At 46.8% G+C, this 25845-nt stretch overlaps 1 protein-coding gene across 10 annotated transcripts in view; it reads right to left on the minus strand.

Moving 5' to 3' along the window:
- Positions 1-25845, minus strand: part of AUH (AU RNA binding methylglutaconyl-CoA hydratase) — a 350235-nt gene that overhangs the window by 182337 nt on the left and 142053 nt on the right. For 8 of the 10 annotated variants that reach the window (XM_078436081.2, XM_078436079.2, XM_078436077.2 and 5 more), the window contains 4 exons: positions 19171-19358; positions 16240-16290; positions 15069-15116; positions 6964-7104 (listed from right to left, as the gene is read on the minus strand). In XM_078436081.2, coding sequence (XP_078292207.2) covers positions 6964-7104; positions 15069-15116; positions 16240-16290; positions 19171-19358 — 428 coding nt within the window. Of the gene's footprint in view, positions 1-6963; positions 7105-9780; positions 10388-15068; positions 15117-16239; positions 16291-19170; positions 19359-25845 lie in introns of those variants that run through there. The other 2 variants (XM_078436086.2, XM_078436085.2) reach the window with 1 other exon arrangement.

The raw sequence follows: 25845 nt of genomic DNA on the forward strand, positions 1-25845 counted from the left end.
CACTTTAAATGCTGGGTAGAAGAAGTGGAAGACCAACAGGAAATAAAAGAATGAAACGAGACTACAAATGAACCCGACCTAGTAGAACGCTCTGTCCAGCAGCAACGGAATGCACATTCCTATCGTATGCACATGGGACCTTCTCCAGGATAGATCATATTTGAGGCCATTAAAAAAAAAAAAAAAAAGCCTCATTAACATATGCCAAGGACTGAAATTATACAATGATGAGATTGAAGTATATTTGCCAGCACAACAGAATTGAAATTAAATTTGTCCCAATAATACAAGGACATCTGGGATGTTCGCAAGCATGTGGAAATTAAGGAACACAATCCTAAAAGACCAGCAAGACAAAAATCTCACAAGAGAAATTCAAAAATACTTTGAGATGAATGAGCACAAAACCACACGTGTCAGGGTCCCCAGACCACCTTCAGGTCTGGTAATTCACTAGAGGACTCATGGCACTCAACAAATAGACTACAACCAAAAGGATACCGAGCAAAGCAGCAAAGGAAAAGGTGGAGGGGTGGCTGTCGGGGAGACCAGCCGCAAGCTTCCAAGGGTCCTCTCCCAGTGGAGTAACACAGGAGGAGTTAAATTCCTCCAGCAACAAAGTATAATCAGACGTGTGAAGTGTCACCAATATCTCATTAGAGACTCAGGGCCCAGGGCTTCTGCTGGGGCTAGACGTGCAGGCATACTCTGCTTGGCGAAAATCCAAATCCCATATTCCAAAAAGGAAAGCATAAGCCATATTGTCTGTACAGTGTAGGCATAACTCTTACCAGTTCTGGAAATGGGAATTTCCCCAAATGTAAGTTTCCAAATGTAGGCCAGGGGCCCATCTTGCAACCAGTCTTTCCCAAGAATAGTAATTCAGACCTGTCATGTTAATTAACTCTTTTCCACAAACATATCAAAACTTACGGGATGCAAGTAAAGCGTGCTCGGAGAGGCATGTACGTGGCATGTGCCGACAGGAAAAAGACCTCAAATCAAATAACCTAACATTCTACCTTGAGAAATTAGAAAAACAAGAGGAAACTACAGCCAAAGTAAGTAGAAGGAAGGAAATAATAAAGATTAGACTAAAAATAAATGAAAAAGAGGACAGAAAAATAATAGAGAAAAAAACACAACAAAATGAAAAGCTGATTCGTTGAAAAGCAACGGAACAGGTAAATCGAGCGGGATGAACAATGACAAAAAGGAAGGAGCCTGAAATACTAAAATCAGGAATGAAAGGGGGGAAAACTGCTACCGATCTAATAGAAATAAGGATGGTGAAAAATTGTATGTGAAATTACATAACCTACATGAAATTTAAAATTCCTAAAAAGAAAGAGAATATTGAAACTGACTCAAGAAGAAATAGAAGGTCTGTACTGAGGTAAAACATGAGGGTAAATTCACAATCAAAGCATTTCCAACACAGGAAAGCCCAGGTCCAGACGGTTTCATGGATAAATTTCACCGAACCATTAAAGTAGAATTAACATCAACCCTACACAAACGCTTTTGTTAAAAAAAAAAAAGACTTCCGAAATTGTTCTGAGAAACCGGTATTACCCTGATACCGAAACTGAAGAAAGACATCACAAGAAAGAAAACTACACAATAATATTCCTTCTAAACCTAAACCCATAAATCCTGAACATAATATTAGTAAGCCACATCCAGCAAAAAGGAATATACACCATGACCAAGCAATTTATCTTACGAGTGCAAGGTTGGCCTAATATCTAAAAATCAATTCATGTGGGGGCACTTGGGTGGCTCAGTTGGTTAAGCATCCAACTTTGGTTCAGGTCATGATCTCACGGCTCCTGGGTTCAAGCCCCGAGTCGACCTCTGTGCTGACAGCTCCAAGCCTGGAGCCTGCTGCACATTCTGTGTCTCCCTCTCTCTCTGCCCCTCCCCCACTTGAGTTTTCCCTCTCTCTCTCTCTCTCTCTCTCTCTCTCTCTCAAAAATAAACATTAAAAAATTTTAAAAAGAAAAATCAATTAATGTAATAACTGTATCAATAGAATAAAAAATAACAACTGCATGATCAAATCACAATAAGGAGAGACAATGGAGTAGAATTAAGAGTTTAGAAATAAATCTTTTACCAAGATAATACAAGAGAAGAAAGAATAGTTTTTTCAACAAACAATCCTGGGACAACTGGATTTCCACAAGCAAAAGGAGGAAGTTGGACCCCACCTCACACCATATATACAAATTAACCAAAATGGATCAAAAACCTAAATGTAAAAACTAAAAACTATAAAATGCTTAGACAAAAACACATCTTTATCACCTTGGGTTGGGGAATAGTTTCTGAGGACACCAAAAGCACAATGCACAAGGGAAAAAACAGATAAACTTGGCTTCGTCAAAATTTAAAACGTTAGTGCTTCAAGGGACACCATCAAAAAAGTGAAAAGACAGCCCACAGGAGAAAAGATTTATAAATCACATATCCAATAAGATAATTTGTATCTGGAATGACTAGTATCCAGAATATATAAAGAACAGTTACAACGCAATAAAAAAATGGGAACCTAATTAAAGCCAGACAGAAGGTCTGAATAGACATTTCTCCAAAAGATATACAAATAGCCAACAACCACACGCAAAGATCTTGAACACCATTAGTCACTGACACCGGGGCACCTGGGTGGCTCAGTCTGTTGAGCAACTGACTCTTCATTCCGGCTCAGGTCATGATCCCAGGGCCGTGGGATCGAGCCCCGTGTCAAGCTCCATGCTGAGTGTGGAGCCTGCTTAAGATTCTCTCTCTCCCTCGGCCCCTCTCCCTGGCTCGCTCTCTCTCCACTTCACACATAAAATTTTCTAAGATTAAAAAAAAAAAAAAAGGCAATGACAAGTGCTGATGAGGATGTTGAGAAATGGGAACGCTTACGTATTGCCAATGGGACGGTAAAATGGTGCCTGATTTTGGAAACCAGTTTAGCAGTTCCTTGAAAAGTTAAACATAAAGTTGTTTTGTGACCCAGCACTACTTCCGCTCCTGGGTGAACACCCAAGAGAAATGGTAAAATATACCCCCACAAATATTGTACATGCATGTTCACAGCAGCAGCGTTCGTAATAGCCGAAGAGTGGAAGCCACCTAAAAGTTCATCAACCGATGAGTGGATAAACAAAACTGTAGAATGTCCACACAATGGAGTATCTTCAGCCACAAAAAGGATTTAGGGACAATTTGTACCACACCATGGATGAACCTTGAAAACATAACGCCGAGCGAAAAAAAGCGTCAGACGTCACAGGCTACATATTGTATAAACCTGTTTAGATAAAATGTCTTAAGCGGGCGAATCCAGAGACAGAAAGCAGCTGAGTGGTTGCCAGAAGTTGGTGGCAAGAGACAGACCGCTAATGAGTACAGGGCTGCTTTGGGGGCTGATGAAAATATTCTGGCATTAAACAGTGGTCATGGTTGTACAACTCTGTGAAGAAATGAAGACGGCTGAACTGTGCAGCTTAAAGGGCGACTCCTTTGGTATGTAAATTATACGTTAAAAAACAAAATAAAACAGAATCCCCACAAAACCCACAAAGGTGTCTTGTCCTTCAACTCTGATGTCAGGGCTCCAAACCCAGAACCAATTCAAAAGTTATGAAATAGAGCCCCAAAGGCATCAACAGGTAACTTCCCCAGGTGACAACAGCTTTGGAAAACTCTGTTCTCAGGGGTGACAAATAGACTAGAGGAGGTCTTTTTTCTTCCAGATGTGACCTTTATTCTGTATCTGCTGGAGGTCATGGGGTGAGAGAGGTAGGACCCGTCTGTCTCAGGCCAGGACTCAGTTCTTTTTCCTGGTTCCCTTGACCATGACTTTCCTCCTCACATTCACTTTCCAAGACTAGCTTATCCTTGGGGAAGACTGGATACAACTAAAAATGTCAGTTCTGTTGAACTTTTACAAGAAATTCAACACAAATTTTCCTATCTCTACATGCAAATTTTTTTTTTTTAAGTTTATTTATTTTGAGAGTGAGAGAGGGAGATAGTGTGTATGGGAGGAGCAGAGAGAGAAGGAAAGAGAGAATCCCAAGCAGGGTCTGCAATGTCAGCATAGAGCCCGAAGCGGGGCTCGAACCCACTAACTGTGAGATCACGACCTGAGCTGAAACCAAGAGTCAGACTCTTAACTGACTGAGCCATCCAGGCGCCCCTCTACCTGCAATCATTTTTAAATACGCACATAGCATGGGGCACCTGGCTCGGGTAAGCATCTGACTTTGGCTCAGGTCACGGTCTCATGGTTCATGGGTTCGAGCCCCACGCTGGGCTCTGTGCTGACAGCTGGGAGCCTGGAGCCTGCTTCAGATTCTGTGTCTCCCTCTCTCTCTCTGCCCCTCCCCAGCTCACACTCTGTCTCTGTCTCTCAAAAACAGATAAAATGTTGAATGACAATTTTTTTAAAGTCTGTAAAAAATATGCACAGGGTGTGAGAAGTCACCCATTCTACCTGACCTCAGAAGTACCAGCACAGTGGATGGGCCTGGATAAAACTGTTTGTCTTTTTTTTCTTTTTTTTTTTTTTAACTTTATTTATTTATGTTGAAAGAGAGAGATCGGGAGACACCAAATCCTAAGCAGCCTTCACACTGTGCCCGGAGTGGGGCTCGAACTCAAGAACTGTGAGATCATGACCTGAGCAGGAATCAAGAGTCGGACACTTAACTGACGGCCCCCAAACTGTTCGTGTTTAACAGGGGGGACTGACAGTCCCATGCCACGCGTACTCCCCACAAAGACTGGACGCAGAGAAAGTGCCTTTTCACGTTGTGTGCAGACCTCGGCTGGTGTTCCGTAAGCGTCCAACGGAGGAGCCCCTGACAACTCCCACCAATATCATCTCACCATAACCGGAGCATCTTTGCACCAGGCTGCATGTGGTCTGTCATTTCCTGTCTTGAATGGCGCGTCACACGTTTCTTGTATTTTTAAAGCACTCAGATGAGGGCCGCCTGTGAGCAAGTTCTGAGCTTCAGAGAAAGTATGTTTCAGGCAAGTGTTAACAGACAACTCAGAAGAAATGTGACTCAGGGCAGGAGAGGCCACGAGGAGTCTGAGCTTCTCTGGCTCGCCGACCCGCGCTTCACTTTCTGTAAACTGCACAAAGGTTTCATTCAACTGGGCTCGGAGGCTGGAAGTGAAAGTGGCCTGACTATTTTTGAAAAGGTCAGGAAAGTGCACTCGCCCGCCTTCATATTCCTCTGAACCCTTTGCCTGTGAGCATCACGGCGACGGGAGTCTGGCCCCGAGCCTCGGGGGGATGCCGCGGTGATTTCACGACTCCCCTCGGCGGCCTTCGATCCCACTCTGCGCCACGGGTTCGCCGCATGTGATGAACGTGTCACACGGTGGTCTCCCGGGCCGCGCGTCAGGGCTGCGTGTCGGCCGCGAGGTGCGGGCGGCAGCCCCCGCGGGGAGCCTGCTCTGTTCCTGGTCTGGTCACACCCCTCCCAGCCTCTCCTCTGTGATGGCGGGGTACAGCCAGGCAGCCTGGGGAGGGCCGATCGGGCATGAGAACCCGCTCCCGCCCCCCCCCCCGCCCCCCCCCCCGCCGCCCTCAACACTGGTACCGGGAACACGGCAGCGAACGGCACTGGGCAGCCGTGTACCTCCCACGTCCTCAGCCTGCATCAGCAGAAGGAACGCGATCCCGGTGACACCGGGGACACAGCACGGCCACATTAGGAGAGCTGTCCTCTGCCCCGCCTCGTGCTCTTACGGCCCTGCCGGGACTGCTCGCCTTCTGCTTCTGCTTCAGCCGCCGGGGTCGGGGCAACTCCTAGGCCCGGAAGAGCCCAAGCGGCTTTCCCTGCTGACCGTGGTCCTCAGCCTCATGTGGACGGCGCAGGGCCGCCAGGAGAAGTGTCACCGGGGCCGGATTCACACTGCACGTCTCCCAGCTGTCCCCGACTCCCCTTTCCCAGGGTGAACGCCAGGTTTCTGAATCGTCCCCGAGCCCCCTGCCTTGTCCCAGCACGGCTCTTCTGAAACGTGAAACAAGGTGCCAGCACAGCCGTGGAAGACGGCTCTCCCGCTCCCAGGCAGACACGTCCGATCTGTGTGCACAGCCGGTCACGAGCACCACGTAACAGCCCTCTCTACAAATGAACCAGCAGACTCAGATGACGAGACGCTTTGCCTGAGGTGGGTCTCCTCACTGACCTTCTAAGAAACCTGGTCAAAGGGCTCCTGGGTGCTCTCTAGAAACGCAGAGCGAACCCGTGACGCTCGAACTGAACGCGGGGGCTCTGGGTGAGAGCGCAGAGCAGAGCGAGGTGCTTGCCACACTGCCCCAAGAGTACGGGGTACTCTCGAGCCACACGGGCTTCCTTTTTTGGTGAGTATCACACAAACCACGAGTCCCCAAACTCACGCTCTGGTCGCCGGCTGAGGGAGGCAATGCCCCGCTCCCGGCACCGTGGCCGGCCCCATGTCCCGCCAGAGCGCAGTGATGAGACTTTGGGGCTCTGGGCACGGCACCTGCCACTGATCCAGCCCGCCACTTTCTCGGCCCGCCAAGGGACAAACCCGTTCCCAAGGATCTCTGGGCGCTGGCTGCGAACACGCAGCTATGGGACCCAGCGGTGGGGGTGGGGGGAGAGCTCCCGACCCCACTGCCCTCCTGCACTCACTCTGTGCTCCAGGTTCTGCCCCCCGGGAGTCACCCGGAACTCTCCCTGTAAACCCAGCACGGGAACAGCCGCAGAGGTTTGGGGCCTCACACGCAGTGGTCATTAACCCTAACGACCAGCCCAAATTCCCTCATCTTGTCCGTATTCACATCTGCAGTGATCTTGTCCGTGTTCCCTCCAACCAAAACAGGCAACACACACTTGAAAACGGGACAGACAAGCTGGTGGCTGAGCTCACTCTGCTGCCCCACAGGGGACAGTCAGCTCACTGAGGATGGCCTCCTCCTACCTTGTCTTCTTGGCCTCGCGCTGCAGGAACAGGACGATGGGGGCTGGCCCCAACAGCTCGAGCTCCGCATCTTGGGCTGTCCTTGGCAACCTCAATTCCCCCTGCCGGGCACCCTGCTCTCTCACTGCCTGGAGAATGCACCTGAAAAATAGATGCCCCAAACCACGTGCTTGAGGGTGGGGAGCCTGCCCTCTAAGGATCTGTCGGGGGGGGGGGGTCTCCCAAAGCCAAGGACTCCGAAAGTACAAAGGGACGGTGGGTTTTCAGGGCCTGGGACCCACAGGTATTTTGAGCAGAGGGTTCAATCCCTAATACCCCAAACACCTCCAAGCACAGTCTGTATACAGCCTGTGTCGTCAATGCGGAAAAATGGTTCCCATTTTACCAAAACATTACCAAGGAACTTTTAAATGCTGTAGTTTTTTTTTTTGGGACAAATATACAGTTATTCTGTAATATAAGAAATCGATTTCATTGCCGTTTTGATAAAGCCCAATAACGCTGACCTACACATACATTAATAGTTAACTTGGTAGGCGGACGAAGAAATACAATGGCACAATTAAATACGAGAAAGCGTCTGCCTGCCAGGAGTTTCAGACCCCGGATCAGAGCGACTGTAGGACCTATCACAAGAGAGAGCCATGGTCCAGGGACACAAAGGGTCAATGGCCTGCCACCAACAAGCCCGCATGAGACACAAGCATTTCCCATGGAGCATGGCATCCGTGAGCAACACCCAGCTACTTGGGTCCACCTACCTACAAAGCTCTAAGAAAAGTGGCCAGAAAAGTGATACTCTGTGACAAGCCATTTTGACAGCCAGAAGAGGAGGGGGGGGAAAGGACTAAGGAAAACTGTCTAGTTTTTAACAAACTTGAAATGATCCGTTAACTCCCAGAAATGAGTCAAGACAATCTGCGTTTTCTTTGGGCGATTATTGCAACTCTCCTTGTCTCCCAGCTTCTGTGACTCGCAAGGCCTCTTCTTTCCCAGAAAGGTTATAGATTAACCAGCACAAGCGTCCTTGAAAACCAGTGTGTCTCCTGCTCCGAGATGATGTGAAACGCTTTTCCCCTGAACGGGGACTGTGCTCAGTTAACCACCCTCCCCCCAGGTCTTCTTCATCTTCATCAGGACATTGGGGATCGCCACCACGTGGCCAGCGTGTGTCAGCTTGCCGTGGTTCTGAGTAAGGCCGCACAAACGCTCTGTGTGCCGGAGGACAATGTGGGCAGCAGCCCGCCCCGTGAGGGGCAGCCCCCTCGAGGAGCCACCGGACTCGGGCACAGCGTCAGGACCACCCTAGCTCTGCCGAAAGAAAGACCACAGGAAAGGCAAACTTCGCAGACAAGTGGGCACTTTCCCCTCGCTCTCATACATGAGTCTGTGATCTCTGCAGTCACAAGGGGAGGAGCTCTTTGCTTTCAGATCCGCTCTGGTAACTTCATCCAAACTTGCAGGAAATTAAATGGTGCTCCATCAGCAATAGACCACGCATCCGTGGGGAGAGACCAGTCATTCAGCACACGCTTGGTATTTTCGCCATTCACGTAATTATTTCCCACTCCGCGAAAACGAACTGGCATTTGAACGTGTCACGGGCAGAACAACACGGTGCTGAAATCTTAAGAAAATAAGGAACAGTACTTTACTTGCAAATTATCCTGCATGAAGTGAGCGGCGCAAGTTTATCAGAAAACAAAGCGTGCACCTCGCCGGATACAATCGCCAGGGCCGAACGTGGAATTTAGTAAGCCCCCATCACATGAGGCCAACCAGCTGAGCGCTGCCCCCAAACGCGCAGGGCCAGCCGCACAGGTGACAGTGAACATAGCGCTGTCCTTCGGCACCAGGACACGGAGAGTGGGGACAGCCAAAGCCTGGCCGGGTAGGCTCTGGCACGCGGCAAGTCCACGCTTGCCTATCTCAAGGCTTTTCAAATGGAGGCGGAGAGTTCAGTTTCGCAAAATGAAAAATAATAATAAAACTTTCAAAGTCGACGCGCTTCCCGAGAGCAAGGAAGCATCGGTGCTGAGCGTGGGAATGCACAGGACAGGCGGTCACCCACGCGGCCAACCGCACTCGACAGCAACAGAGCACGGGTGTGGGATCGGGGAGGACGGTGGGGCACCACCACGGTCCGCTCGTCATGCGGTGCCCGTCCCGGGAAAGCGGGGCCTCCCCGGTGCTGCCAGCCTCGGGCCCGGACACGGGCTCGGGGAAGGCAGCCTGGTTTGATAACGTACAAAAGAAAGCTGGCCGGAATCTGTTTAGGGAGCTGGAACGTTCCCCCTGCACCACACACTGAATTCTACAGCTCACTGTGCCCTGCACACGTGGTACCTGCCCCCTCCCCCGGCGAGGCTGTCCGCTCAGACGTGCCCCCGAGCCCCTCCGAATCTCCTCACTTTGCCTGGCCAGCGGTTAGAAGCGCGAGACGGGGTGGCCGTGTTCACCTCCTTCCTCACTGAAACCAGATGCGCAAGAGCCAGGGGCGGGAAACTCACACTCCACGGCCGCAGGCCCGTTAGGACAGCCCGGCCCCGGCGGCACGGCTCTGTCCCCCAGTCAGACTGGGGGATGGGGCCGCCTGCGCGGCGGTCGTCCAAGCGCGCCACCGCCAAGCCTCCAGTGCGCCTCACGAGGCCTTGGGCCCCCGTCTCTGACCGGGTTACCGTCCCACCATCCGCACTGCATTCTAAGACTCAAGAGGTCACCTCACAGAATGGGCATGCAAAGCTGGTTTCCTCTAAAAGCCAACACGCGATGATTTATTCAATTCAGAAAGAATGGGGTAAGAGAGAAATTCCCAAGTTTTCTTTTCACCGATTTTATTTATATTTGGTAATTTTCACTCAGAGAACCTATCAATTCCTCTTCCAGTCAGAGATGCATGTATGTGTGCGTGTATACACATTCCCTTAGAAACTTTATTTGGTATGACTTCACATTTTTTGGTATATAGAAATAATTTTATTTCGTATTGCAGCACAGTAGACATACAATCAATATTATTTCCTAGAGTGTGCAATATAGAAATTATTCACATTAAAAAATTAAGAACAGAAAGCCTCGTATGCAGGAAATATTTAAAACTGTGTACCTAACTTTGAATCGGTTTCTGACAGCGCAGACTACTAGCTTTATAAACCTGAATGAATATGACATGAGACACGTTTGAACAAAGTACACAGATGGGTCCGCTCCAGATGCCTAATTCACTAGACGGAGGGCGCGTTCTTCACTTTGGTCAGTGGGATTCCACGTGCTGAGGCAAATGTGGATCTGAAAGATACTTCCAGAAGTACACGTCTTACACTGGCATTTGAAAGGTTTGTTTCTTCTATTCTCCTTTATAGCGAGGGGACCTTTTCTCTTTAAAAGCAAGAAGACCTTCAAGCCTGTCTTTTGTTGAAATAGTCTAGAGAGACAAAACATTATGTTACCTAAACCAAAAAATAAAAACTGTAAACGTTGAACAAGCTTTATGTAAAAAAAAAAAACCAAAAAAAAACCAAAACAAAAAACAGAAAATAATCTAAAATTTGAATCCTACTAATCATTTGAAGAATTGTTACCAAATTGACCATTCTAATTCCAAATATGCCCCCCACCCTCATTTCAAATGTACATAAAAAAAACCACAGGCTTTATCTTTTACATAGTTTTAGGTTTACAAAACATTGAGCAGAAAGGTCAGCCTCCCATACACTTCCTTCAAGCCCCCGGGGTCTATTTGTCACACCTGAGGAACCAGTACTGATCCAGTATTATTCCCTACAGTCCAGTTTCCAGGGGCCGCTGTGCTGCTTCTGTGCTGGATTTTCACAAAGCACAGTCACATACCCACCACTACAGGATCATACAGAACAGCTGACCTGCCCTAAGCACACTCATCCCTGCCCTTCGCTGCCTTCTCCAGAAGGTCACAGACTTGGAATCCTGTCGTATGTGACCTTTTTCGATGGAAGTCCTTCACTGAGCAGTATGCGGCTGAGGCTCTTTCCTGTCTTTTGGTGGCAGGATAGCTCATTTCCTTTTATCGCTGAATAAGACACCAGTGTATGGATGCACCTCAGTTTATCCATTCACCTTGGCTGCTTCCAAGTTTGGAAATTCGGAATAAAACTGCTAAAACAGTGTGCAGACTTTTGTGCAGATGTAAGGTTCAACTCACGGGGGTAAATACGCAGTAGTATGATTGCTGGGTCATGTGGTAAGATTACGCTTAGCTCTTAAGAGATGGGCAAATTGGTATTTTGTTTGTATTTGCATTTCTTTTTTCTTTTACAGTTTATTTATTTTTGAGGGAGAGACAGAGTGTGAGCGGTGGAGGGGCAGAGAGAGAGGGAGACACTGAATCCGAAGCAGGTTCCAGGCTCTGAGCTGTCATCACAGAGCCCGATGCGGGGCTCGACCCCACAAACCGTGAGATCACGACCTCAGCCCAAGTCAGAGGCCTAACCAACCGAGCCCCCCAGGTGCCCCTGTATTTGCATTTCTTAATGACACACAATGTGGAGCATGTTCTATGCTTATCTGCCATCCGTGTATCTACTTTGGTGAGGTGTCTGTTCAGATCTTTCCCTCACTTTTTAATGGGTTATCTTCATATTGTTGAGTGTTAAAAGTTCCTTGTATGTATCGGACACGAGTCCTTTATCAGGCAGCTGTGAGGATCTCTTCCTGTTCTCTTCGCAGTGTCTTTGGCAGAGTGGAAGTTGGTAATTTTAATAAAATCAAACATTAATTTTTTCTTTCATAGATATTATACTTTTGGTGTTGTATCTTAAAAAAGCGGTCGCCAAACCCAAATACACCTACATTTTCTAGGTGATCTTGAAGACATTGGGCCTATGGCCCACTTTGAGTTAATTTTTGTGAAGGTTGTGACGTCGGTGTCCAGGTTCATCTTTTTGTAGCTCAGTGTCCATCTGCTTCAGTACTATTTGCTTTCAAGACTATCTTTCCCCCCACTGAATTGCCTTTGTTCTTTTGTCAAAGATCATTTTATTTTGTTTATTTATTTTTGAGACAGAGAACAAGTATGGGAGGGGCAGAGAGAGGGGTGGGGGACAGAGTTTCTGAAGCAGGCTGTGAGCTGTTAGCACAGAGCCTGATGTGAGGCTCAAATCTATGAACTGTGAGATCATCACCCGAGCCAAAGTTGGACACTTAACTGAGCCACCCAGGTGCCCCAAAGATCATTTTACTTTCTAGGAGTCCACTTATGTAACTATTTTATATGAATACACTCTGGACTCCTTATTCTGTTCCACTGATCCATTTACCTGTTCTTTTGCCAACTCCAAACTGTCTTGATCATTGTAGCTTTACAGTAAGTCTTGGAGTCAGGTAGTGTCATTCCTCCAATTTTGTTCTTCTTCAATACTGGGTTGGCTCATCTAAGTCTTTGAACTTTTCATAAAAGCTTTAGAACTGGTTTGTCAATACAGACTTGCTTATTTTTATTGGGATTGCACTGAATCTATAAATAAAGTTGGGAAGAAGTGATTTCTTCGTAATGAGTCTTACTATCCATGAACATGGGATATCTATTTACTTAGATCTTGATTTCTTTCACCAGTTTTGTAGTTTTCCTCCTATAAACCTTGTACTTTGTTTTAAATTTACACTTAAGTATTTTGCATTTTTTTTGTGCTAAGGTAAATGACGTTATGCTTTTAATTTCAAATTCTAATTTTTCGTTGCTGGTATATAGGTAAGCAACTGACTTTTGCTTATTAACCTTCTATCATGCAACGTTGGTCTAACTGCTTATGACTGTTTTGTTCTTGTTGTTGTTGATTCTTTGGGATGTCCCACATGGACAATCATGTCTTCTATGAAGTTTTGTTTCTTCCTTCCCAATCTGTATATATTTATTTCCTTTTCTCATCTTCCTACATTAGCCATGATTTCTAGCAGATGTTGAAAAGGACACGTGAGAGGGATGCCCTTGCCCTATTCTTGCTCATTCAGCATGATGTTAGCTGTAGGTTCTTTTGTAGAAGTTCTTATCAAGTGAGGAAGCTCCTGTCTAATCACAGTTTGCTGAGTTTTCACTACAAATGGGTGCTGGATTTTGTCACATGCTTTTCCCCCTAGTCTGTTGATACGATCATGTGATTTTCCTGTTTGGGCTTTGATATAATGGATTACGGTGATTTCAGTGTTAAACTTGGCTTGCACATCTAGAAAAAAAATCTCATTTGGTTGTGGGATACAATTGCTTTTATACATTGCTGGATTCGATCTGCTAATATTTTGTTGAGAATTTTTATATCTACATTCATGAGAGATAAAGGTCTGTGGTTTTCCTTTTTTGTAATGCTGGGTTCTGATTATCAGGGTAATACTGGCCTCAGGATGAATTAGGAAGGGTTGTTTCTTCTTCTATCTTCTGGGAAAGATCATTAAAAACTCATATAATTTCTACCTCAAATGTTTGGTAGAATTCACTCGAGAAACTGGGTCTGGTGCTTCCTATTTTGGAAGTTTATTAATTACTGATTTAATTTCTTTAACAAGCATAGGGCTATTCAGATTATCAATTTCTCCTCGTGTGAGTTTTCGTATGTTGTGTCTTCCAAGGAAGTGGTACATCTCATCTAGGTCATCAAATCTGCGGGCACAGAGTTTTTCACAGTATTCCTTTATTATTCTCTCAATGTCCATGGGATCACTAGGGATGGCCCTTCGGATGGCCGTTCTTGTATTTCTGATATGGGTAATTTTTATCTTCTCTTTTCCTTGGTTGGCCTGCCTAGAAGTTTATCAATTTTACAGATCTTTACAATTACCAATTTTTTGTTTTGTTGGGTTTTTTCCTTCTGTTTTTCTATTTTCAGTTTCATTGATATCTGTTCTAAAGCTTATTATCCCTTTTCTTCTACTTACTTTGAATTCTATTTGCTCTCCTTTTTCTACTTTCCTGAAGTGCAAAGTTATTATTAATTTTAGATCTTTCTTCTCTAATACATGCATTCGATGCTAAAATGCTGGTGTAAGCAGTATTTTTGATAAATTCCCACAAAGTCTGGTACTGTATTTTCATTTTGATTTAATTCAAAATATTTTTTAATTCCTCTTGAGACTTTGACACGTGTTATTTAGAAGTATGTTGTCTAGCCTGCATTAAAAAGATTAATCCCACCATTAATAGATGTGATTTCCCAGCTATCCTCTTGTTATGATTTCTAGTTTAATTCCATTGTGATTTGACAGAATGTTTAGGATTACTGTTCCCTTACATTTTGTAAGGTGTGATTTGTGGCCAAATATACTTAAAAAAGTTTTCTTCAGATGCTAAGGCTATTTGTAAGTGTGCAATTTACTTCATTCATGGCATGCTCATCACCAGCACCACCATGTGCATCAACAGGTGGTAATTTATACAGAGACCAGGCATAGAGGAACACTCTATCTGTCCCTCCTAATTTATGACACTGCCATGATTAAATGGGAGGTGAAGCAATTTCCAATTCTCACTAAAGGTACAACAAAATTCTTTTGCTACTTTAGATGCCCTACACAAAGCTACATCTTTTGGGAGGGGACGGGAGGGGAGGGGAGGGGAGGGGAGGAAAGGGGAGGAAAGGAGAGGAAAGGAAGATTTGTTCCTCTATACAAAGCCCTACTAATTTGTGTATGGAACAGAAAACTGCATACAGTGAATCAGGGCACTGTCAGTGGGCAGGAAGGAAGGCTCAGAAACAATGCATCTCACACACTGACGTTCCCCAGCAGGCCCATGTTCGCTCCACTGCCCGCCTCCCACCTGTCTACACGAGAGTGAGGGTTCAAATCCATCTCCACAAAATACAACGTGAGCCAGAGAGACATCTACAGTATGAGTGATACTAACTTAATTAAGAGTTTTTAGAATTACGTAAACAAGAGACATTAGTGTATCGAATGGAATCAGGGATAAGAGCTGGTAATAGTCAAACAGCAAACACAGCTAACTTCAACCCATTTTTATGGTTTCGAAAGGGGCAGGAGTGTAATCTTGTTCAGAGAGACAATTCATCTGACTCATGCAGAAGGTACAGAGAATTTGTAAGAGGTGTCCTCACTGAATTAGTGGCTGTATTACCTACCTGAGCATAACAAGCTTCTTCTATGGCTAATCCTGTTACTAAATCAACCTGAGAATAAAAACATAATATAATTTCAGCAGGAATTATTTTTTAAAATCTGGAACACTCCATATAAATTCAAACTAGTAACGCTTTTCCAAAAGAACAGAATTGATGTAAGACAACAAATCAAAAGTATGACCAGCATACGAATTCTGGAACCAGGCTGCCTGGGGTCAAATTCTGACTCTACCATGTAGGAGCTGTGTAGCCTCGGGTAAGTTAGGTGATAAGCTCTCTGTGCCTCAGCTGCATCTGAACAAGAGACTAACCACAGCATCTACCAGGTGGGGGTACTGGGAGAATTAAATAAGCTAATCTAGGGGAAGGCTTTATACAGCACCCTGGCATGGCCCGGCACGAGAAGGCATCTGCTATTAGTGTTGTTATGATTATGCAAGAAGTCTTAAAAACCAAACACTCGGGGAATTTTTTAGGTTGTGTTTATTGCTAACAAATTCAATCTCTTTTTTACGGCTACGAAGCCCAGAGAGACATGGTGGTCTCTGAGTCCGCAAGGAAGAAGTATCTTTCTTTCTTCACAATTCCATAATTTAGCCCAAACATCTGTTGCAACGAACGCCTGCTGTAAACAGGCACCTGCATTGCTTCCTTGCCCTGCCTGCTTCTCTCTGGCCTGGGGCCTCCACTCCCGGGAAACCACCTCCCCAGGGTAACCCCAGGACGTCCCAAAGTCTCGCCTTGTTAATGAGGGGTCCTTGCACAAAGCACGTGGAGAAATTATAGGTAGAGAGAGCCGGGCTCCGCTCTGAGCTTGGGAGTTGTTCCTAGAATGCTTTCTCGTCATGCAGCACTGGTGTTGAGAATACACAGGATACCCTTTTCTTTGGTCTCGTATGAGCCACTAGCCAATAAATCTGTCTCTTCGCTGAATGGCAAAAACAGCCAGCATGTCACAAGCTGCAGGACATGAGTGAAATTCCCTAATTCTGTGATGAAGATACTGGATCGGCAACAGCTAAGGCAGAACGAAATCGATAATATAGCTAAAGATACCCTCGGTAGCTTACGGTAACGGTAGCATTGAAATAGCTGGATTTACAACATTAACAAACGGAATTAAGTCTCCACCACCGACTCCAATAGCAATCTCAAGCAGCAAGGCACTTACCTCCATCCCTTGATTAATTGCTAATTTTGCCACTCTCATCGCAACAGGTCCCTAAAATTCAATTAAAGAAACAGATTTTCATTACTATTTATGCAAAGTATGTTGTACAGCTCAGTAAAATTCAGAAATTCCCATCGCTGGGCCCGTGGCAAAGATGCAACAAAAGCTATAAGACGGTTAACAGGGGGATTTCCTTCGGGCCTTGGCACAAGTCTGCTGCCTGGACAACTGTACATGCCTGCAGGCCAGCAGGGGCCGTGTGCCCAGGAGCGGGCTGACCATTCTCCGGCAAAGCTCCCAACAGGTGAGGTAGGGCAAGGAAGAGGCGACGAAACACCACGGCCCCGGGTGCACGACGGGAGCGCAGGCTGGAGGGGACCAGCTGGTGTCAGCACCCGTGCTGGACACTGGCTCCACACCGGAGCTCTGTGGGCACCTGTGACCCAGCGTGACGATGATGTGCCCTCCAGGCAAGTTCCCCACACCACACGGAAGCTGACAGCCCAGAGAAGTCCTTCAGGACGAGGGAAGGTCACGGAGGGAAGGACCAGGTGTCCTCTGTGAGAAGAACGTTAACTTTTGTCGTTTTTGAAAACCACAACGCGCCAGACGGAATTTAGCTGTTTGATCACATTTGAAATTCCTCAAAACTGTTCGTGGGCGATGAGTTAGAATTCAGTGTATCTTTTTTTTAAGTGTCTTTTGAATTAAAATGCAAAATGGGCTCTAAATACCAGGCGCAACAGGGGACACCCATAAATGAACAAATAACAGCACGAGGCATGGCAAAGGTCGCTTTCCCCTAGCAGGGCCTTCAATGGTCACCTTTAACCTGTCTGAATCCCCCTCCGAAGTCACATGCTCATTAATAATCTTTTTCAGAGACCACAGGTTTTCAAGGGTTGGACAAGTATCTCAGAATTCCTGACGATGTGACTTGCACGTGTGGAACACACACTAGGACCATTTTCTTTAAGATCGTCAAACCTTTCTGTTGTTGTTTTAAGCAGGGTGCTCCCGTCTGTGAGAACCTTCTCTACTCCCTGGTCTCTCGCCGCTGACCCCGACCAGGTGCTTGTCTGACTTCCTTGCGCACGAACCCCCAGCCCCTTGTGAAAGCCCAGCGGGGGCTGGGGACATGCTTCTGAGGGACGCCTGGGCTGCTCGTCTACAGAGCACACTCTGGGCAGCAAGGTTGCCTAAACTGGAGAAACAGGAAAATGGAAAGGCTAGTAGATGATAATGCTTATTTAACCGGCTTCTTTCAAAATACAAAACCAGCACTTCTTCTGGACATCTTTTTTCTCAAACAGGAAAACGGAAGTGACGTCCAATACAGAAATCAAACGGAAATGCTAATTTTAGAGAAGCTGTCCAATTATCTGGAAGACTCATCATTCAGTGACAAAAACCAAACGTGAAGAGTATCGTCCCTCAAATCTTGTTCTGTAACTTTTGCATGTCGTCCAGTTACACACTTTCTGGACCACGCAGCATCTCCCTTGGCCCAAGGAAAAAGTCCTCAGAGGCACGTCCCTCGCAGAAAAGGGACAGAGGGTGAGGACCCCGGGTCCGCCACGCGGTCAGATGGCGGGTGGGGAGGCGGTGCCCTCGGGCAGGAGAGGCGTGGGCAGGGGTGGGGCGGGGGCGGCAGGAGATGAGCCATGAGGCACAGAGCCGCCGAGGGAGGGAGCTGAGCACCGCTGTCCAATGAGCAGAAGAGGCTGTGAAGGGCAGAGCAGGAAGGACACCACGACCTTGACCTTTCTTAACCACACCCCTTGTTTCAGCGCAGACGTGGGCTGATCTTAGAGCTTTAACACCAAGGTTTCAGTGAGAGCCTTTTTGTTTTTCCCTTAAAGCACCGAAAGTCTTTCCTATCTGCTCTCTCTCAACTGCGAGCGTGGGGCTGCGTGTTCCTCACACGGGGAGCAGACGACGCGGGGGGCCCCGTCCCGACAGAGCCCACGGCCAGCCAAGTGAGAAGCAGGGAAGGGTCCCCGGCAGGCGGTGTGGTTCCAGAGGGCGACCGCGCCACGAGGCCCTGCCCGCCCGCGGTCGGGGACGGGCGTTCGTCTGGCCACGGGCCACCCGGGCGCCGCCCTCCGAAACGGGCGGCAAAGCTCTGAGCCAACGCGGGAGGAAGACGCCTCTCTCCGGAGGGAGACTTCCCGAGATTCCCAGAAGGATCCCCGGCCCCCGAAACGGCTTCCGCAACCTGTCTGCGTCAGGCGGCGCGGTCGGCGAGGAAGTAATCGTGCCCGCGGTGCCGGCGAGGCGGCTACCAAACTTGAAACCGCACTAGGTTTCAACGGCAAATCGCTACCTGCTTACACAGCACAAGCCCTCTCATCCGCGATTTCAGAAGCGAGGCGTAGGCGAAAAACACACGGGAGAGAAAGAACGCAGCCACCCAGAACGAGCCCCGCGACGCGTCGGCGCCGTCCTTTGCGAGCGCACGCGCACCGCTCCAGGCTCGCAGCCTTCACCGCCACACGCTGCGCCCGGGGAGACGCACGGCCGCCGCTGCACGGGCCCGCCGCCCCGACCCGGCCGTGGCCAGGGCGGCCCACGCTGCCGTGCTCAGCCGCGGTCTCCCCGGCACGGGTGTCCCCACGGGCTTCGCCCCCATCGGTCCAGGTACACGGCGCAGCTCAGAAGCCGCCAGTAGGTTCCGTCACAGGTCCCGACGCGTGTGGGACGCGTCGTCGGAGCGCGGCCGCAGCACGGGCCCCACTTTCTCTTCACATCTCGACCTTGAATTCCGAAGGCTCTTCGTGTGCGGCTAATCGTTTCCGGTTTTAAGGCTACTGCGTACTCTTCTACTTGGCACGCGCGACAAGCATATCACAGGCATGTGAGAGGACTGTTGTGTCAATTTGCTATAAAGTTATTCAAACAGAGAGAAAACGGAAATGCAATTAGAAATACCTGAGGTAAAAACTCTCTTGCTAGGTCCAAGGCCTTGCGGTACGCAGCGTCCCCCTCCTGGTTCTGTTCTAGAACGTGGCTGATCAAGCCCACCGCCTTGGCTTCTTGGCCATCGAGCACGCGGGCAGAGAAGATGAGCTCTTTGGCCAGCGATATCCCGATAGCGCGCGGCAGGCGCTGCGTCCCCCCTGCGGAGAGAATGGGGGAAATGCGGGCAATGATTTCGCACCTTGTAGTCTTAGCATTTCGGTGTTTCGCTTCTTCATTTATCAAACAAACCAGGGCCAGAAGCTTACATGTCAAAATTAGTAAGTAGAAAACTACTTCAAAGCAGAATGCAATTAGTTTATAAAATTAAAAATCCCCAAAAAAGAACTGGAGTACCTTCTGTAATTATTAAGGGATTCTGGCTCTATTTACTCCTTGTAACACAGCTGGTGTGTTCCCAAATCGAATCCACAATCATCACCACGTCAGGGGCCTTACGACGCATAGCGGTGGGCAAGCAATACTGTCCCTTAGCGCATTTCACCCAGAGGGATGACAGGTCCATAAGGCGGGGAACCTTTCATTAAGTTTGGATAAAACTTGTCCAAGCCTGAAATCTAACTCATGTGCTTCTTTTTTTTTAAATTTTTAATGTATATTCATTTTTGAGAGAGAGAGAAAGAGGGAGAGACAGCGTGAGCAGGAGAGGGGCAGAGAGAGAGGGAGACACAGAATCCGAAGCAGGCTCCAGGCTCCGAGCTGTCACCAGGGCTCGAACCCACGAACCGTGAGGTCATGACCTGAGCTGAAGTTGGATGCTTAACCCTCTGAGCCACCCATGTGCCCCATAACTCATGTGCTTTTTAAGGAATCACTGACAGTAAACGAATTGCAAACTAATTTTAATTTAATAAAAATAAAGCTAGATAATTCTTCGTGAGACAACTCGGTGCTGGTAGAGAGTCCTCGTCACTCCTGGCGCACTACCTACCAGATCCATCTAGAGCTCCGCTCTGCTACCTACTCGTGACGAGGCCAGGATCTCGTTGAAAAGAAGGCTGGGCAAAAACAGGTAACGTTCTTATTCGGCAGCTTTCATTTCTACCAAGAAGAATATGGAAGCAGCTACGTTAGGATTCCCATAAATCTCATTCTGAAGACAGCCGCTGGGCTTTCCAAGGGCACTGGTGGCCAGGAAGCAGGGGAGCGGAGCGACTGTCAAGCTGCAGAGAAAAAGCAAGGTGACGGCCTGCCACCCAGACGAGGTCACTGTGTTTTGTTTGGCCCGCAAAGTCTAGAATTTTATTTTTATGTATTAGTTGCCAACATTTAAAAAATGGGTGGAGGTTTCAGGTGGGAACTGATTTCCACCGGGAGGCCCATTTGAGACACAACGCATCCATGTGGCCACAGCCCCTCTCCTCTGTTGCCAGGACTTTAGCCTGACAAGCTCTGCTTTCTGTGAGACAACTTTGAAAGGAGGGGCACCTGGGTGGCTCAGTCAGTTGAGCATCCGACTCTTGAATTCAGCTTGGGCCACACTCTCATGGTGTGTGAGTTCAAGCCCCGCATGGGGCTCTGCACTGACCCCCTGGAGCCAGCTTGGGTTTCTCTCTCTCTCTGCCCTCCCCCACTCACATGTGCATCTTCTCTCTCTCTCGCTCTCTCTCTCAAAATAAATAAAATTTAAAAGGAAACCAAGATCTTTCTTATTCTCACCTCAATCAAAAGTGGCACCATGAAAAATAAAGATCACAAGTTGCAGAAAGCATGTTTCCCTTCAGTAATGAAGTATCTTCCTACGTGTTTAACGAACAAAGCATGTCCGCATTGGAAGAACACAACTTAAGATGCTATTATTAAGCAACTATGTTAAGAACCATGTGCAGCTATTTAGAAAATGTGGGTGATGTAGAAAAAAAGAGAAACAAACACAAGCTTCGATGAACTGGGGAAGGACTGATATTTTCAATAAGGATTGGTTTTGAGTGTAAATAAAATGAGTAGGGCTTCCGTAGAATACAGTTATTGTTTATATTGTTCAATTAGAGATGGTGATTTTATAAGTGTTTTACTTGATAAGGCAGAAAACGTGCGTCTGAAAAAAAATGAAGCATTGACAAACTTGAATCTAACTGTAAACAGCGACGTTGCTTGGCCTGGTAAAGACAGGTCTGAGAACGCACGGGACAAGCACCAGGGAAAAGGGCAAGTTATCTATGGCGTTTCCAATGGCAGCTGATGAGAACAGAGATATCAATAATACAACCCAGTATTTACTCATGGAGCAGATGGGAACTTCCATGAGATGGATTCACGAGAATGTACGGACATCGTATTCATGATGAGCACAACACTAGGAAATGATTCTCTTTCACGTCCTGTGGAAAGTTTGATGTAGACTGGTCAAAATGAACAAATGTGAGCTTCAGGGATCGTTGCTAATGCCGCACTTGTTATGCAACCGAAACTCGAGCCTTGCAAGGCGGCCAAGCTTACACCCATTCGTTATTTCATTTCATTCAGAGTATCGTCCTCCAGGAACGAGGGCCTTGTAGAAATTAAAGACAGGAACGGTAATGAAACGAAGACCAGAAAACGCATCCACCACCCTGAGCTGAACGGCACATAACTCAAGCTCTGCTCGGTGACACGGGCGAGGGCCAGAACGATCTGCTGGAGGTCGTGGCCTGAGCGAGGGTCGAAAGACAAGGGGAAGGGGGCTTTCTGTTCCTGCTGGAAACGACGCATCAGAGGAGCTGGGAAAACCCGCACCTTGGCTCACCGACGAACACTGCATCTAAGACTCAGCCTTTGGGGGGACATCACAAGCCATCTGCCCTAGGAACCTCGTGTAAGTGGGCCATGACGGCCGCTTGTCCTTCGGTGTCTGGTTTTACTGCACTAAAGCATACCGTGCTCCAGGCTCACCCTGCTGTGGTGTGTCCGCATTTCCTTTTAAGGCTCAGTAATATTCCACTGTGTGAATACCACGTCTTATTTATTCACTGACCCGGTGATGGACACTTGGGTCGCTTCCACCTTTCAACTATCAAGAGTAATGCTGCTATGCATATGCGCGACAAGTACCTCTTTGAGACCCTGCTTTCTTATTCTTTTGGGTAGATACCCAGAGGTAGAGTTGTTAGATCATACAGTAAATCTAGGTTTAACTTTTTGGAGGAACAGCCATACCGTTTTCCTGGTAGCTGCACCATTTTACATCCTTATCAACAGGGTACAAGGATTCCAATCTCTCCACATTCTCAGCAACATCTGCAATTTTCAGGGGTGTTGGTTTTTTTTGAAGAGGGGAGGGCGGGCTTGATGGTAAGCATCCTAACTGGTGTGAAATTGTACCTCACTGTGGTTTTTGATTTACATTTCCCTAATAACTAGTCGTGCTGAACTTCTTTTCATCTGCTTATTGGCCATTTGTGTATCTTCTTCAGAGAAACATCTATTTAAGTCCTTTGCCCATTTTTTAAATGGGTTGTTTTTTTGTTGTTGTTGAGATGAAGGGGTTCTGTATATATTCTGGATAGTAACCGTTTATCAGATAGATGATTTGCAAATATTTCTTCTCATTCCATGGACTGCCTTTTCACTCTGTTGATTGTCCTTTGAAGCACAAAAGTGCTTTTAATTTTAATTTCGATGAAATCCAATTTTTTTTTTTCTTACATTGCCTGTGCTTTTGGTGTTGTATCCAAGAAATCATTGCCAAATCCAATGTCACAAAGTTCTTCCACTGTTTTCTTCTAAGAGTTTTACAGTTTCAAAACTGACATTAAGGTCTTTGATCCATTTTGGGCTAATTCTAATACGCGGTGTAAGGTAAGGGTCCAGCTTCATTCTTTTGCAGGTGGATTGTCCAGTCTTCCAAGTACCATTTGCTGAAAGAGGCACTCTTAAATAGTTACACAAATACATTATTTAATTCACTCACTCCCACAGAAATTCTGTCTTTAGGAAAACTATCTGGTGAAAACTTATCTAGCTCAGTTTCCTATGCTGCAATCAGTTTGCGGCAAAGACTGGGGTGGAGCTGGGGGCGACTTCCCCATGCTCCTCCCAATCATATAAAATTTGTGATCTCGAACTTTATAAAAATGACGTGACCTGTTTGGTTTGCCTTTCTCAGTTAATATGAACAGCTTTGAGCAAAGAGCCGTGCACGTGGAGGTTACTAAACCACGGGGCATTATGACACAAAACGCTACACATGATCAGTGAGGGATCTCAGATATCCAAAAGTATCTCAGGGATAGTCACCCTAAATAGAGAGTATTTTTATGTCAACATTCTACGCCAGCTCAGAAGTACTTCTGTTTACGGACAGCTATTTGACATAATACAATTAGACAAAACACTTGTGCTCGTCAGGGGAGTCAAAGCTCAGCGCAGCACCACGCCAATTACCTAATTATTTAACACAAAATGAATTCACTGGGGGAGTGTATATGCAGAAAACTAATCTGTCACCTATGAATTACACTTCCTCCTTCATGACATTAAGCATAGGATGAAAATAAACAAACACAGAACGATACAGCTTCTAGTAAAGTCACTGATAAGTCCAGCGGTGAGCAGGGTGGGCAGGCAGTGTGTGTGTGGGGGGGGGGGGGGGGTAGAGCGGGGAGCCACTGCCCCCACCTGACGAAGCGGGGAGGTCAGCAACAGAGGAGGAACCACAAGCACCCAGGATTTGTTCACATCCGAATATAATTTGCTCCCGGCACTCGTATCCTGGAAGCAGGCAGCTGTGAGCCACGTCTGAAGCCACAGACAAAAATAACAGGATGAAAACACTCAAAATGGAGTCTGTCTTGTCTTGCTGCTTTTGCTTGTAATCTATCAACGGGACAAAAATGAATGTGTGGCTGCAGTTTTTAGTTAGTTGAGTCTTTTCCTTTACCTACTGATTTTCAAAATAACAAGGTGGTTCCCTAGCATCCTCCAGAGGTGACGAGTTAAGTTTTTAATCTTCGAGAACCATCATAATTTTACAGATTTTAACCTGTCTGATGCATCAGAATCAGTGCAGTTCTTATCTTTATAGACGGTCGACCACCCCATCCTTGGCTGGTGGAACTTAATGAGATTGGCTCTAGCGTCCTTCTGATGTGACCGTAACAGTCTTTGGTGACTTCTTGTTGCCCAGGACCACGGAATGTTCCAGAATCATCCTGTAGCTCTCCTCCCCAGGCCCCACATCGACCACTTGGCCCACAGCCCTCTGGGGCTGCGCTGGAAAATCTGACGCTTCCGCTCACATTGTGATCTAGCACTCTTAACAACAACCATGCTTTCGAATGCATGTTCTATATATTCTCTTAGTGATTCTGTGTTGAGTTTCCAGACTCCGTTCTTCCAACAAATCATGAGTGTGAAGGACGGGTGCTAATGTGAACATGGGGAGCAAATCCTCTGTCCGTGAGGACTCTGCCATGTGATGCTACCTCAACTTTTTCCCGGTCCACTCTGTTCAATCCAGCCTCTTTCACAAGACCTACAATTTTATTACACGTCCTTGAAACCTTAGAAGTCAATCACAAAGTCTGGGGCAGTTTTCTCAGGGCTGCATCAAGACCACAGATGGCTGCCCTAAGAAGTCAGAACCCAGGTCCCTACTGTTCCTCCTTTGTTGCCCTCCCCCTATGCATTCTGTCCTCCGTGTTACCTCATGGTCCAAGAAGGCTGCAGCAGCCTTGTCATCACGACTGCAAACCAGGCAGAAGGAAGGGCAAGAGAGTGCTGAGTTTTCAGAGCCACTGATGAAGTCCCAGCCAACAACTGTGCCTCCACGTCACTGGCCAGAACTTGGGCACACGTAGTTGCAGGGGCGTGAAAGGTCACCTTCTTGCTCAGGGTTTTGCCTTAGCATGTGAAGGAAACCCGGGGCTCTTACTACTAAGGCAAAATGAAAACAGGTGTGCACTTAGCAGTTGCTACCTCAAGTGGTAAAAGTGTGTTAATCACATACCAAAATGTTTTCATGTTTACCTATTATTTGGATTGAAAATATATTGGAAATGTTATATTCCATCATTACTCTATTATTTTAAGAAGGTGTCAAGAATTTTTTTCCCCTATGTAATCTCTTCTGGGGTAATACCACTTAAATTTACTTTAAAGGAGCAACCTCTAGATTAGCGATGGCTGAAACACAGCAAGTGTGTTTTCGCCAACAAGGGCAAGAGGCGAAAATTTTCGCCCCGCTCCCCTGTGTTCATGCTGACCTCCAGTGCCATGGGGAGCTGCTGGCCGCAATCTGGGGGTGCGATCCTTCTCCTCCCAGACCACAGTCCCAAACTCAAAGTCGAAAATAAACCAGACACAGATGCTACCTTCCTTTTGTTATATTTACATAATTTAAAGAGTTTAAAGCAACCTTTATGTGGCATTTTACCACCAAGCATAATGTAATACGTAAAGAACAGCCACAGTTTGCGGATTATAAATTATAGTTTAGTACTATTTACAAGGTAGAAAATGTCAAGTTTTTCTGTTTTTGTTTCTTAAGGTTTTTTTGTTCTCAAGAGTTATGTAGATACCACATTAAGGGCATTTATTGCTATAATGAGAAGAGATCTCAGAATTCTACAAGTAAATACCACTTTTGAATTATGTCTAAACCCCTCTCAGAAATAGCCAATTAAGGTTACTTTTTCCTTGAACTGTACA

The sequence above is a fragment of the Panthera onca genome, chromosome D4 (assembly GCF_046562875.1).
Source record: "Panthera onca isolate mPanOnc1 chromosome D4, mPanOnc1 haplotype 2, whole genome shotgun sequence".
NCBI classification, from domain to species: domain Eukaryota; kingdom Metazoa; phylum Chordata; class Mammalia; order Carnivora; family Felidae; genus Panthera; species Panthera onca.